The sequence below is a fragment of the Rana temporaria genome, chromosome 4 (genome assembly GCF_905171775.1).
Source record: "Rana temporaria chromosome 4, aRanTem1.1, whole genome shotgun sequence".
In the NCBI taxonomy this organism is placed as follows: Eukaryota; Metazoa; Chordata; class Amphibia; order Anura; family Ranidae; genus Rana; species Rana temporaria.
This window is the reverse complement of record NC_053492.1, coordinates 31,596,248-31,611,569: the sequence shown is the minus strand read 5'-3', so window position 1 is coordinate 31,611,569 and position 15,322 is coordinate 31,596,248. Positions and strand designations below refer to the sequence as shown.

General features: G+C 43.4%; 1 protein-coding gene across 1 annotated transcript; it reads right to left on the bottom strand.

Annotated features, from left to right (window-relative positions):
• Positions 1–1,749: 1,749 nt before the first annotated feature.
• Positions 1,750–13,531, bottom strand: LOC120936084 (alpha-1,4-N-acetylglucosaminyltransferase-like). Its single transcript, XM_040348194.1, has 2 exons — positions 13,086–13,531; positions 1,750–2,444 (listed from the first exon to the last, which is right to left on the bottom strand). The coding sequence occupies exons 1-2, from the start codon at positions 13,524–13,526 to the stop codon at positions 1,857–1,859; spliced, it is 1,029 nt and encodes a 342-aa protein (XP_040204128.1). The 5' UTR covers positions 13,527–13,531; the 3' UTR covers positions 1,750–1,856.
• Positions 13,532–15,322: the final 1,791 nt, after the last annotated feature.

Sequence of the window (15,322 nt, the reverse complement as noted above, 5' to 3'; positions counted from 1 at the left end):
CGCGTGCCCGCGACCCACGGCTGGGCACTTAAAGAGGACGTACATGTACGTGCTTGTGCCCAGCCGTGCCATTCTGCCGACGTATATGTGCAGGAGGCGGTCATTAAGTGGTTAAGAAATTCTTTCACAGATGGGAAGTAAATGCAAGTTAACTGTAATAGTCCAGCAAAACTATAGTGTAGTGGTAGTATGGGTGAAACATAGATTTCCTGAGAATCTTCTGAGAATGCTGGGCAAAGCTAGGGTTGTGCAACATGTGAAGGATGTAACTAGTGCCTTCCACTCAGCAACAGTCTCTGGCAACAGTAACACTACTGGGCCAATGACCCTCTCACCAGTCTTAGGGTACAGCTACAGATGCTCCTGGAGGAAGGGGGCCAGCAGTGGCAACTAGTGGCGATTAAATCTCCAACCCCCATGAGGCAGTGGCCCAGTTGTATACAGTGTAATCAATGGCAGGCTGCACTAAGTTTAATCGACCCACAGACTCAGGAATCAGATCTCACAGGCCAACTGCCTGTAGGCAGGAGCTGATGCACAGCAATCTTCCCTCTCTCTATCTTGGCACTGAAAAATGACCAAACCTTCCCAGGCAGAACTGATTCAGAGTATTTCCAAACGGCTCCGAACCGTTACAAGTGTCACTGCACCTCTGGCCAAATGTGGTACTGCACACCCCATTAGCTTGAATTCTGCTCGTTTTGCAAGACAACACTCGCAAACAGATTCAGGATTTAAAAAAAAAGTTGCTTGTCTTTCAAAATGCTCATTAACTGCGTTACTTGTAAACCAAGGTTCCACTGTATATGTTTTACTATTATGGACCATATATCCATTACCATTTACCACCAAAAGAAAGACAAATTTGTCCTTAAAAAAACAAGGTATAATCGACCTGGATACACAAAGTAGCTGTTATGATATTTAAAGTTTTACTAACACATGCCAAAGTTGCAAAACGGTGCTTAGGTATTAACATTTGTTTTACCCTTAGTCACTAATGGGTAGAATCAGGTAGGGGCGCCCTAATTTGCGGCGGCATAGCCTAGCATGTTTACACTATGCCACCTTAAGTAAGAGAGGCAAGTACATGATTCTCAAAGCACTTACCTCTTTACTTAGGGCTGAGTAGTGTAAACGCGGCGGGCGTAAGGGCGCCTAATTCAAATGGGTTGGAGGGGGCGTGTTTAATGGTAATGAGGCTTGACCTCACGTTTTTGACGTTTGTTGGCTACTGCGCATGCGCCGGGCGCCTACATTTCCCAGTGCGGCTAAGTACGCCGTACGGGCCTATTGATTTCGATGTGGACGTAAACGACTTACACAAACGACGTAAAAATTTCGAATTTCGCGGCGGGAACGGCGGCCATACTTGACATTACTATTCCACTAGGGCCTAGCTCTAACTTTACGCGGCCTATCTCTTACGTAAACGGCGTAAAAGTACTGCGTCGGCCTGGCGTACGTTCGTGAATCGGCGTATCCCCTCATTTACATATTCTACGCCGACCGCAATGGAAGCGCCACCTAGCGGCCATCCAAAAAATTGCAATCTAAGATAGGACGGCGCAAGCCGTCGTATCTTAGATATGTTTAAGCGTATCTCTGTTTGAGCATACGCTTAAACATAGGTCGGCTTAGATTCTGAGTTAGGTCGGATTATCTACTAATAAGCCGGCCTAACTCTACCTGAATCTACCTAGAAAGGTTTAACATGTACAACTGCAAAATACTGAGCCCTCTGAGTCCATTTTTATGCCACATTTTTAGGTTACCCTTTGAGGTGATTCCAATATTCCCAATATGTCCTCTTTGAATGAATCACACAATCTGTTTTATAAGCTCAACACATTTTGTTACAGGCGGGTTGTCTTATTTCTCAAGATATATCCATAGGTGGTAGGACACTGTTTCTGGTAGAGCAGTTCCACCAATGTGTGGCTTCCAGGTACCATGGATGTACCTTCTTTATTCATGACATTCCAAAGATGTAAGGCATAGGAGTCCTTAAATGTTGGCAAATTCTCCCAGACTTCAAAGTATCTTCTCCATGATGGATAATGGATGGGGTAGAAACGTTGAGAATGAAAATAACTGATGTTTCCACACATGACATCATCTGTAGAGTTAAATACGGGCATGCCACATAATTTCTTCACAACACGAGTGAAAACCCCCGGTCCTTGGTGTCCCCATATTTCTCCCCTGTAGTTCTCAACAAAGTTTTCCATAAACTGCCATGCCAACTGGTAATGTGAGGAAAGTCCAAAAACACTACTGCTAGTAATTGTGGGTTCCTGGGCTGCTATAAAATGGTCCTGGGGTATTGGATGAAGTGAGATGACATCAGCATCCATGTAAATTCCACCGTATTTCCACATTAGGGCAAACCTACAGGCATCTGAGCTCACATGGGTCCAGTAGACTTCTTTTTCAGGGTTCACCTGGTAATCCAGAAAAGTACATTTAAAATATATCTTAGCTTATAAATTAGAGAGTAGTTTTTCTGTTACAAAAAACAAACATAAAAACAAACAAAAAAAACTGCATGCATTAGCTGTGTGCTGTCATAATAAACAGAAGAAATACCTGTGTGCCTCATTAAGGCGACCCCTGTTGCAGCCTGGATACTATGTATACTGTCTCCAACAATGCTTTCTCAAGCCCTGTACACACGGCCAGGGAATCTCGTCAGGAAAAAAAATTTGTTTTTCCTGACGAGATTCCTGGCAAGCTTTCCTTGCTCACCGAGTGTACACACGGCCATTCAAAAGAACCGCCGTTCATTTGAATGGCAAGAACGCAGTGACATCATCGACTACTACGAGCATGCGCTTGTCACATTCGATGCTGTCGCCGCCATCTTGCTACACCCTACACTACCGCAAAGTCTCATCGAGCATGTGTGGGTTTCCATGGAGACAGGTAAGTACACAGACGCTCAGGTTTCTCGGCAGGAAAACACTGCCGAGAATCACAACGAGAAAATAGAGAGCAGGTTCTCTATTTTTCCTTGTGGAGATTTCAGGCAGTTTTCTCGATGAGAAACCATACACACAGCAGTTTTCTTGCTGTTTCTGGCCAAGAAAACCGTGCGTGTGTACGAGTCTTCGGTCAATATTCTCTATGAGCCACCATAAAGCAAATCAGAGCCCTTGTCCACGTTACATTAAAACTCAATTCATAGTCTGAATTTGGAGCACGTTTCACACTCCAGGGTCAGGCTATAATGTACATTATATAATGCCCATAGTATGGGCACAGGTGCCCTAATGTAATTCATCCCAGTGGTTTAGAAATTAGCTTTCTATGTCACATCCTCCTTGGACAGTGAATAAGTATCAGAGGGTTTAACCACAGGGGGCCCCATGCTCTGTGGCTCCCCTGTTCACCTGAATAGGAGTGCAGGCAGGGTTTTTTTTTGTCTGTCCCCCCACCTTTAGCAACTCGCGGCCCCCCCCCATTTTTTTTTGTCTGACTTTAGCAACTCGGAGAGAGAAGACTTGATTTGACTTGACTTTGTTTTGTTCGTCAGCACCAACCCCCCCAGTCCCGCTTATCATCTCCCGGCAGGAGAGAGAAGAGAAGAGTTGACATTTTCGTTATCACATCCCCCCCAGCTTTCCATCTTGCGGCAGAAGAGAGGAGGGCCCCCCCAGTTCTCTGCTCCAAGGGGGCCCTTCCTAAAGCTGTGTAAGGGGCCCCAAAATTTGTGATGGCTGCTCTGCATCAGGGATCTGTTTAGACCCCTGATTTCTCACCAAAGCCCCCGACAAGGCTCCTAAAAATTTGTTTAAAAAAATAAATAAAAAAAAATAAGATTGTAGGAAATAAATAAATTAATAGATACATTGAAATAGTAACACATAATTACAAAATAACAAGAATAAAAAACTTCTGACACCAGTGGCGGAACTATAAGTACTGCAAAGTTTACACTTGCGACTGGGCTATGGCTCCGGGCTCAAAAGGAAGGGCCCTGGGCTCAAAGAAAAGAGGGACAGGGGGCCCTTCATGTTTTTTTGAACCGTGACACGGAAGATTCAACTTACAACTCTACTAGGGATCATCAACTCTGACATTTGTTTTATGAAAGTGCTCATGTGCTTGACACTATTTCAGTGGAGGGCTTTTGGTTCTTTTTAGCCAACCTATCATCACAACTTGTTGGGTTATATTTTCTTGTTTAAAGTGGAACTGAACTCAAAAGGTGAGGATTTGCTATGCTATAGGGAAGTGTACATCTTGTATAACAGTGTAAATTTGCTGTCCACTAAAAATAACTCAACATACGGCCATTAATGTCTAAACCGCTGGCAACAAAAGTGAGTGCACCCCTAAGTGAAAATTTCCAAATTGGGCACAATTAGCCATTTGATCAACCCAGTATCATGTGACTTGATAGTGTTACAAGGTCTCAGGTGTGAATGGGGAGCAGGTGTGTTAAATTTGGTGTTATCGCTCTCACTCTCTCATACTGGTCACTGGAAGTTCAACATGGCACCTTTTGGCAAAGAAATATCCACGACCATACAGCGGTTTAACAGGACAGGTTCCACTCAGAACAGGCCAAAGAAGTTGAGTGCACATGCTCAACGTCATATCCAGAGGTTGTCTTTGGGAAATAGATGTATGAGTGCTGCCAGCATTGCTGCAGAGGTTGAAGGGGTGGGGGGTCAGCCTGTCAGTGCTCAGACCATATGCCACACACTGTATCAAATTGTTCTGCATGGCTATCGTCCCAGAAGGAAGTCTCTTCTAAAGATGATGCAAATGAAAGCCTGCAGACAGTTTGCTGAAGACAAGCAGAGTAAGGACATGGGTTACTGAAAACATGTCCTGTGATCTGATGAGACCAAGATAAACTTATCTGGTTTAGATGGTGTCAAGTGTGTGTGGCGGCAACCAGGTGAGGAGGACAAAGCCAAGTGTGTCTTGCCTACAGCCAAGCATGGTGGTGGGAGTGTCTTGGTCTGGGGCTGCATGAGTGCTGTTGGCACTGGGAAGCTACAGTTCATTGAGGGAACCATGAATGCCAACATGGACATACTGAAGCAGAGCATGATTCCCTCCCTTCGGAGATTGGGCCGCAGGGCAGTATTCCAACATAATAACGACCCCAAACATACCTCCAAGACCACCACTGCCTTGCTAAAGAGGTTGGGGGTTAAGGTGATGGACTGGCCAAGCATGTCTCCATACCTAAACCTTATTGAGCATCTGTGGGTCTTCTCAAACGGAAGGTGGAGGAGCGCAAGCTCTCTAACATCACCAGCTCTGTGATGTCGTCATGGAGGAGTGGAAGAGGGCTCCAGTGTCAACCTGTGAAGCTCTGGTGAACTCCACGCCCAAAAGGGTTAAGGCAGTGCTGGAAAATAATGGTGGCCACACAAAATATTGACACTTTGGGCCCAATTTGGACATTTTCACTTAGGGGTGTACTCACTTTTGTTGCCAACGGTTTAGACATTAAGGGCCCTTTCAGACAGGGCTGTCTGTGTGTGGGCTCCATTTTAGCTCAGCGGGAATCGCTCCATCAATCCCAGCTGAGCAGGCAGATGACAGGTCTGTCTCTCCCCTATGGGGGATCGGATGATGACGGACCGTAGAGTCTGTTGTCATCCAATCCGATTCACCAAACAGATGGAAAATAGGGTTTTCTTCCGTCACACTTTGGTGGATCGGAGCGGGTCGGATGTCAGCGGGCATGTCACCTCTGACATCCATGGCTCCATAGGGGTGCACGGAGTGCCCGTTCAGGTCCACTGAAAAAAACTGAAAGGCCCCTAATGGCTGTGTGTTGAGCGTTATTTTGAGGGGACAGCAAATTTCCACTGTTATACAAGCTGTACACTCACTACTTTACATTGTAGCAAGGTGTCATTTCTTCACATGAAAAGATATAATAAAATATTTACAAAATTGTGAGGGGTGTACTCACTTTTGAGATATACTGTATATGTGTGAAATCTAAGGTACTGCTACATCAAATTGCTAGTCTTACTGGATTTGGAAGAAGGCTTACTAAGGTCACTACTGTACTGTTCTCCTTGCTGGAAGCCCTGACATGAGAAAACAAAGACCTGCCTCTGCCAAGATGGCTGGCTCCACATAGTGCTGAACAAAGAATAGTAAGTCAGTAATGGGGAAAGATCAATTGCTGGGAGACCACAGATAATACTGGTGACTAGCACCCTGTATTGGTGACTTGCCCTCATATGACTTTTTAGGCAAGTATTTCTTGCCCTGTACACACAAGCGGAATTCCTGTCGGATAAAAAAACTATGGTTTTCCAGACGGAATACTGACAAGCTTGTCTTGCATACACACGGTTACACCAAATTCTACCCGTCAAGAGTGCAGTGACGTACAACATGTATGACAGCACTATAAAGGGGAAGTTTCATTCCAACCCCGCCACCCTTTGGGCTGCTTTTGCTGATTTTGTGTTAGTAAAAGTTTGGTGAGAGACGATTCGTGCTTTACAGTCTTTGTGCTTTTCAGATCATTTTCTGCTGTTCAGTTGGTGCTTGTGGGTTTGTATCTGTCTTTCAGTGCGTGTAGTGAGTTTGTATCTGGTTTTCAGTGCATTCTTGTCCGCTCGTTTCTGATTTTTAGGTCATTCTTCATAGGCCTTGCTGTTCTTCAATGCGTTCTGTTAGTTCGTTCTGACCAGCCAACCGTTTTCTAGCCATGTTGCGGGTACATACTCATCGTAGAGTTTGTGCTGTGCATAGGCTTGGTGTTGGGTTTCTTGCTTTAACCCAAGCTCAATCCATGAACAGGGTGAGGAGGTGTTCATGGAAGAAGAATTGGTTGCTCCAGCGTTACCAATTTTGTCACATGCCTTTGCTGCGGGAGATCCAGGAGAATAATCCTGATGACTTCAGGAATTATCTCCGTATGACGGACGTCGTTTTTGACTGTCTGTTGGCTTTGCTGTCCCCTTATTTTACGAAGCAGGACACCTTAATGCGGCAAACCATCACTCCTGAGCAAAGGCTAGTTGCCATGTTGCGATACTGGATATAAGCGGGAAGTTTGGGACTTTAAATGAGGCCATAGACGAAATAGAGGTATAAGAATCAAAATATATATTTATTAATCATAAAATTGTAAAAACCAAATCAAAAAAGGAAACCACATGGAGAAAGACATTGTAGTGAACATCATTCCATATTTGTTCACACAGGCATATGTATGTGTGTGTGTGAACTATGGGCATCATGGGTATATTAGTATATACCACCTTGTGCTACCTTGTGGACTGAATTGATTAGTAAAAACATTAAATGATACATATATATATTTATATATATATGTATCATTTAATGTTTTTACTAATCAATTCAGTCCACAAGGTAGCACAAGGTGCTATACCCTAAGTGCTTTACCCTAAACACCCCCAAAAATGTGTACAAGTGTTTTTGTTCTCATTAAATTCAGGCAGAGTGGCAGAGGTCTTTTCTGAGGGCCAAACTCATTTAGAATTTACAATGGGTCATCAGAGGGGGTGAGGAATCTGATAAGTGGACCTTATATTTTTGTCTTTAAATACTCCTTAAAATAAAAGTTATACTGATGTTGGCCAAGTATGTTTTTTTGTTATAATCTGCTTGCAATGTTATGTGCAAAAGTACTAATATTTTTTTTTCTGGTTTGACTCCACAGTTTCCTTTAACGCCACAGGAATGGCAGACCGTGGCATCCCAGTTTGCCCACCGGTGGGACTTTCCCAACTGTGGAGGTGCAATAGATGAGAAGCATGTCCACATTGTGCCACCACCCCATTCGGGGTCATACTATTTTAACTATAAGGGGTTTCCTAGTATCGTGTTGATGGTGGTGGTGTTGGCACAATATGAGTTTCATGTCGATGTGGAGAAGAATAGCCGGATGTCGGATGGTGGAGTCTTCACCCAGACTGAGTTTTCCCGACGTCTCCAGAGTAGTGGCCTGGCATTGCCCCCTGATGAAGACAACGTGGAAGGACTCCCATTTGTGTTTGTCACAGATGAAGCCTTTGGTCTGGGAGAACATCTGATGAGGCCATTCCCCCAGAGGACCCTCACCCTGGAGAGGAGGGTTTTTAACTGCCGGCTGGCCAGAGCCCGAAGAGTAGTTGAGAATGCCTTTGGGATAATGGCCAGCCGGTTCCGCCTATTTCTGACAGCAATACAATGGCGGACTACATATTATCCTGCTGCATATTGCACAATTTTTATGCCAAAATGCCCAAAATGATCTTGCCTCAGTTGGGCCTGAGGCTGGACTTCCTGCTAATCCCCTTACAGTCCTGGAATCTGGCCGTCCTGGCTTGCCCCCCCAAAGCTCTGTGAAGTTTGCAAGAAATGTTGGTTATTTTACGGGTAGGGGGGCCATTGCTTTGCCAGACAATGTCTAAATCATTTTTTTAATAATAAAAAAAATATCTGTTAAAATCTTGAATTTGATTCATTGCTTGTGTTTCTTTTAGCTGTCTCCTAGGTTATCCTAGTGCACTTTTAGTACCAAGTGGATTTTCCTTTAGTAAATAACCCCCATTGTCACTGTAAACACCAACTTATTAAAAACAATGGTATTGAGCATTGAAATAAGAAGACACACATTATAAAACGTTTAACTCTGTGCACATTCACATGTGCGTTATAATTTTTTTGGGTTAAAATACAACAATTTATTTTTAGAAAAAAAAAATTCATTCTTTTTTTGTGCATTTGCATGAACAGGAAATGTTTCAAAACATAACATACACAACTCTGAAGTTCAAAATTGAAAACCTGAAGGCAATATCAGACATTATAGTGTGTCCAAACTGTGTTGATCTTTCCTTCATCAGATGGGGTGATGTCACCCCTGAACAAGCCAAATTTTGAAGATGCACACAAATTGTGAGGCAATATGGGGATTTTCCTCCTGATCCCAAGCCTAATGTCAACATGTGGTGGCTCCCATCATGGGGGATCAATGGACGTGTTTTGGGGGTGCAACCCCTTCCTTTCACCTACTTGAGGTGCGAGAAAGGGGTTGCACCCACAAAACGCGTACATTGATATCCCTTGATGGGAGATAGCACATGTTGACACACTGTGTGCCTCTTCAAAATTTGACTTGGAGAAAGAAGTATAACTTTTTTAAATTTTTTGAATTTTGTGTTTCTTTAGATTCGCCCCAAAACATCAATCACGTTCTTAAATTTTTAATAAAGAAGATTGATATTATTCCTCATGATGTCTAGTTCTCGACTACACACCATGATTTCCTGGATTAATATTTATGCACTAGCACTTGTGAAATGAGGAGTTTCTTTTTCACCAACATGTTCATCACCTAAAAATAGAAAAAAGGTATTATAAATATGCAGACCTACATCTCTTACCTGATGCTGTGGTGACAGACACTGACCTGTTGTGGTGACAATTTCCACCACTTCATCCACCACTCTTTCCTCCACATCTTCATCTTGGGGCTCTCTCTGGTCCCCTTCTTTAGGAGGTGTGGGATACCTACTGTCTTCTGAGTGTTGTCTTTCGAGTCTTTGCTCCCCTATGAGAATGAAATAAAAGGTATACTTAGCACACAGATATTTGAGGCTAGAAATAGGAATATGAAACATTGCTTGGAAGTGGGGTACAATTGTCTTTGGCAGATTTCCAAGCTGAAGACATGATTTTTCCCCTTACCAAATCTGGAATACTTACCTTTTTTGGCCAAGTTTCACACATGGAGACACCCCAAGTATCCACTGGAGCACCTGTGTGGGACACCCTAAAAAGGTTGTTCTGGTGTCCCACACTAGTGCTCCTGAGTCCAAATGTCTAAACTGCTGCTGAGTGTCCCCTCCTTTACACTGAATCAAGTTTGCATTTCATTCTAGTTACAAACACATATAGACAACAATGTACTAAACTTCTTTTAATACAAATAAGCATGACCAAATGTAGTTAACCCTGTATGTAGTGGGCGAACAATGTTACCTACGACCGATTACTGTGCCCACTAACCTGAAAGTTGCCATTTTAAACTGTCCAACAATAAAATAAAAGCACATGGAGCAACATGCAAGTAATAATAATAATAATAATAATAATAATAGGAACACATGACAAATATATACTTTTTTTAAGCATTTTCTTGATCATCCTGTACTGGTCGTGCTCCCTCAATTTCAGATCTGACCAGCGTTTCCTCAATTGCTCCTTGGATCGTCATACCCCAAAATTCCTGTGCAGACTCCTCACAACTTTAGAAATGATCTTTGTCCTCCTCAAGATGTCCACCATCTCCGCCATCTCTGAAAAGGACATATTTGAGGCCTTATATCTCCTCCTGGATCGGGACGTTTCTTGCTCCGGGCTTTCCTTGTCATTAGTTAAATTATCATGCACCTGCTGTGTCTCCGCCATGTCTCTTCCACTGGATGCCGAAAGAGAAGGGGGGGGGTATACTAGAAAGAACGTCAGGGGCGGGCGATGTGTGCAGAGTTTAACACAAGTGCAGAGTATATAAAGCTAACACACATGTGTCGTAACTATGTTCTGTATGTGGAGGAAGCAGTAAGCGCCCGAACGCGAGACCGAAGGTAACTTTTTAACTTGGGTCATCAATGGCCTATACTGCTTCAAGATTGAGGCCTATATGGGGATAAGATTAGGAGAGTTTAGACTGACATTAATATTTATGTCTTGTGTTTTGTCTTGCAGAAATAATGAATGCCTTTAAAAATTCCTATTTTATGAACGAGTTTCTTGACAGGTACAGGGATCTGCCTGTTTTGTGGGAAACCAAAAAACCCCTCAGTAAGATTAAAACATCAAGGAAGGCAGCGCTACAGAAAATGCTGCAATTTGTAAAGACACAGGGCCCCAATGCAACCATCCAGTTTGTGGATAAGAAAATTGGGAACTTGAGAGGCACATACAGGAAGGAGTACAATATGGTGTTGGAATCACAGAGGTCAGGAGAAGCAGTAGAGGATGTGTATGTACCCAGTCTGTGGTACTACAATAAATTGCACTTTCTGGATGACCATCTTGAAGTGAGTCCATCACTTTCTACCCTTCCCTCCAGCCTTCCCACCACCCTTCCCTCCACCCTAGCAGAGGCTTACGAGGACCAACCTGGGCCTTCCATCCTGGAAGAAGTGGATGCGCCCAGCTGGAGCCAGGTATAGTATTTTTCTAAAGATTTATTGTCCTAAAAATTAATGATGTAAAATAGATGTTAATATTGATAAAAAGTTAATGTTTGAACAAAAAGTGATTTACATATCAATTGACAGTAGGGGCCAAAAATGATTGGGACAAGCATGAAAACTGGGGTCAGAATGTGAGCTGAAAATTGTGTGTGATTGATGAACCAAAAACTAAAACTATGTCTCTTTTTTTTACATAGGATGAGCTCAGCAAGGATGAGGGTGTGGAAAGTGACAGGTAGGAGGAGGCAGGGGTCAGTGTCAGCCAGGAGGTGGCCAGGCCCAGTGGCAACACCCAATCCCAGATGCCTCCCCTCCGCCTTCAAATAAGAAGGCCCAAGAGGAGTAGGAACATGGATGAGGCAGCACTGGCCCTCATTTGGGAGGCACATGCAACACTGAAAGACCCCCCCACCGCTCAAGAGGGCTATGCCTGCCTAGTCACAGCCAAAATGCAGGAGATGGAGATGGGCCAATGTCTCCTCTGTGAGACCCTAATTTTCAAGGCCCTAAATAAGGGGTTGATTGTCAAAATAACAAGAAATACTAACCTTTGTGAGGTCGCCCATCCTTCTCCACCTCCTCCCCCTCCTTTTTCTCCACCTCTTCCTCCTCCTCCTCCTCCTATTGCCAAAGTCCACCTCCAGAGCCACAGGCTCCAAGGAAATGTGGAGTGAAGGCTGCAGAGAAGGCTGCAGGGAAGGCTGCAAGGAAGGGTGCAGGGAAGGCTGCAAAGAAGACAAGAAAGTGATGGCCTGGCTTCAGCCTGGTCTGACAGAAGACGCAGGCTGTTGTAGTACCAGAGACTGGGGACATATATGTCATCTGCTGCTGTTCCTGATCTCTGGGAGTCCAGGACCAGATTGTGCTTCCTATTGTATGTACTTCTCAAGCTCCCAATTTTCTTTTTCAAATTCTTGATGTCTGGCCTGGGGTCCAAAGGCTTCGCAAATTGCAGCAGTTTCTCCAGCATTGCCTTCCTCTTTATTTTGTTATGAGCCAGAATAAATGGAATTTATTTTTACAGTAAATACTTTTGTTTGTTTGTGAGTAGGCAGGTACATTTGAAAAATACAATGTCAAATTAACATGGGACACCAACCAACCTCCTTGAGGTTAAAAAATACAAGATAATAATGTTGTTGTGGTAACTTGACTAACCAAAATGAAAACAAAAAATATGGAGATCACTAAAAAAAATTTTTTTTAATAATCACAAAAAATGGAGATCCTAATTAAAATTTTAACAAAAAAAGACAATAAGAAAAAAACGAAACATTATTATGGAGATCTGGCTTTAAAAAACAAACAAAATATTCATGAGATCACGAGAAATAATAAAGAAATCAGTTTGTCAGAACTCTGTGTGAATATCAGCAGCAAAACAACTTCATTATTGTAGCATTATAAAGAAGAAAAGAGTGTGATGCATTAAACGATGCAATAATTTGCAGCGTGACGAATGTGCTATCTCCATTACAAACTCTTGTTTTACCAGAACGAGCCCTCTGTCTTATACTTGATTCTGAGCATGCGCGTTTTTTTGCCTGTTGAAATAGCATACAGATGAACGGTTTTCCCGCTCGGATTTTTTCCTGACAGGAAAAAAGAGATCCTGCTCTCTTTTTTTCCCGGCAGTTTTCCTATGGGAAAAAATTCAGATGGAGCATACACACAGTTGTAATTCCAGGCCAAAATCCTTCATCGCAGTTTTTCCGACGGGAAAACCGGTCGTGTGTACGGGGCATCAGAGTTCAATTTCTCTTTAATACGGCATTTCATGATCCTTTGCAACAGTTGCCACATGTTATTGAGCTTCCCATCTGCATGTACCCACATTTTTTTACTGTTTGCTTTCCTCAAATATACCCCAATCCATATCAAACGTACCTTATCAAACCACGGCTTAAGTGGTGTGTTATTAAATAACTGATCCATTCTTAGAGGGAAGAGGTAAATGTTGCTATAAGACGACAGGGTTGGAAATTGTTGTTTTGCTCTCTTTCCATCTTCCTCTGTGGTAATATTCTTCAGTCCTTTCATGAAGTAGACCACCGGTCGGTCAGGGTAGACCCGTGCGGCTGATTCAATGGCACAAAGTACCAGGGATGGAGGATTCATTCTGTCCGTGGTCTCCATAAATAAGATTCCATTTTCTTTTCTTAGAACGGTGGAAGCACTGAATGAATTGGCGCTGTTCGAGATTACAAAGTACTTGGAAATGAGGGGATTTGAAATTAGACCAATTTTATATTTAAAAGAGGCCCTGCTTATATAGGCTATAGCCACTGCCATAATGAATATAGTGCATATTTTTAGTTTTTTCTGCATGACTGTGGAGTACTGTGGTTGAGCTACAAGATATATAAGATATACAAGATTTATATTATATAAAATCCAATGTGCACATTTATTAAAGATAAGCATGAGAAATGTTTGGGTCAATGCTTATTGTAGCAGAACAAGAAGCAGTAGCATCACAGCAGTATGTTTGTTCCTGAGTATATCTACAAAAAATAAATGTATTGCAGCTTACCAGTCCCTATAATGGATGCATTCATTTTCTTTTTTAGGCAATTACAGAAAAAATTATATTATACAGGATTTATATAGCGCCAACAGTTTGCACAACACCTTGCAACATGATGGCAGACAGTACAGTTACAATACAGGAGAAATCAGAGGGCCCTGCTTGTTAGAGCTTACAATCTAAAAGGGAGGATCAAAAGTGGTACAAAAGGTAATAACCGTGGTGGATGAACTGATGGAGAAATGCCTATTAATCCTGACAGAAATCCAGTGTCCTTGTGACTTCCTGTGCACTGAGCTGAAATCTCAAACAGTATGTGCCTTCCAAGTTTTCTTCTGTGAAATATAAAATACCTTCCTCCCAGTGCCAGGACAACATAATCTAGGGTCCTCCTGGACGAACATGACAAATTGTCCCCCCCCTTAAAATGTATTAAGCACTAATCTGCATGCTTACCCCTAAGCATAAATCCCCCCAGTACAAATCCACCTCTTGCTGAAATCCCCCCTCCCAGCACAAATCCTTGCTCCAATACCCCAAATTCCCCCACCCAACAAAAATGCCTCTCCCAAATAAAAGTCACCCCACCTAGCACAAATCCTCTACCCCTCAAATTTCCCCACCAAATACACATCCTCTTGCCCCACTCCAAATCCAGCCTCCAAGCACAAATCGACCCCCCCCCCTTCATTTCCCCATCTTGCAAAAATCCCACCAAAACAAAATTTTCCCCTCTTAGCACAATTCCCCTCTGCCTTTCACCTCCTTACAGCACCCCCCCTCCTTACATTAAACAACAATGCCCAGGGCAGCCGCTCCTCCTGCCAACCCCTTGTCCCAGCACTGCGTCCTCCCGTGTAATAGAGAGGAGGAGAGGGGGAGGTGTCCTGAAGTCCCAACATACTTCCTGTCCTGTTGTGAAGTTGAGTTTCCTATGGCACTGAAATTTGAGAAATATCATTTGTGCAGAGATCAAGAGTCATCTTGCCTCTTGCACACAGTGATGCACACTACAGTGCTACTGAGCCACAGGTGACTCCCCCCCCCCATTCTGCAGCTGTGTGGGCATGTTAGACATAGGCAGTGCCATAGGAAAGAGGGAGAGGGTCAAGATAGCAGGGGGAGCTACCTGCTGATATGAGAAGTCCAAAAACCTGGAAGGAAGGGCTACCTGCAGAAATAAGAAGTCTAAGACCCGGGAGAAAAGCTACCTGGAGAAATGAGAAACCTAAAATCTGTGATGGAAAGCTACATTTTGAAACAAAATGGTTTGGGAGAAGAGTTACCTGTGGAAACAAGGGGTTTAAAAAATGGGAGGGAGAGCTACCTGTGTAAACGAGAAGTCACAAGCCCTGTACACACAGGCCAGAATCTCGTCAGGAAAAAAACGTTGTTTTTCCTGACGAGATTCTTGGCAAGAATCTCTTGCCGCTCGAGTGTATAGACACTCCTTTCAAAAGAACCGCGGTTCTTTTGAAAGGCAAGAACGCAGTGATGTCATTGCGTACGACGAGCATGCGCTCGTCACATTCGATGCCGACGCCACCATCTTGCTGAACCCTACCTATGCCTAGGAAGCTACCGCGCATGCGTAAAA

Coding starts and splice junctions, on each gene's coding strand:
- LOC120936084 (XM_040348194.1), bottom strand. CDS start 13,526: ATGCAGAAAAAACTAAAAATATGCACTATATTCATTATGGCAGTGGCT. Junction 2,445..13,085: donor TTAAGCCGTGGTTTGATAAG/GTACGTTTGATA, acceptor CTGGATTACCAG/GTGAACCCTGAAAAAGAAGT.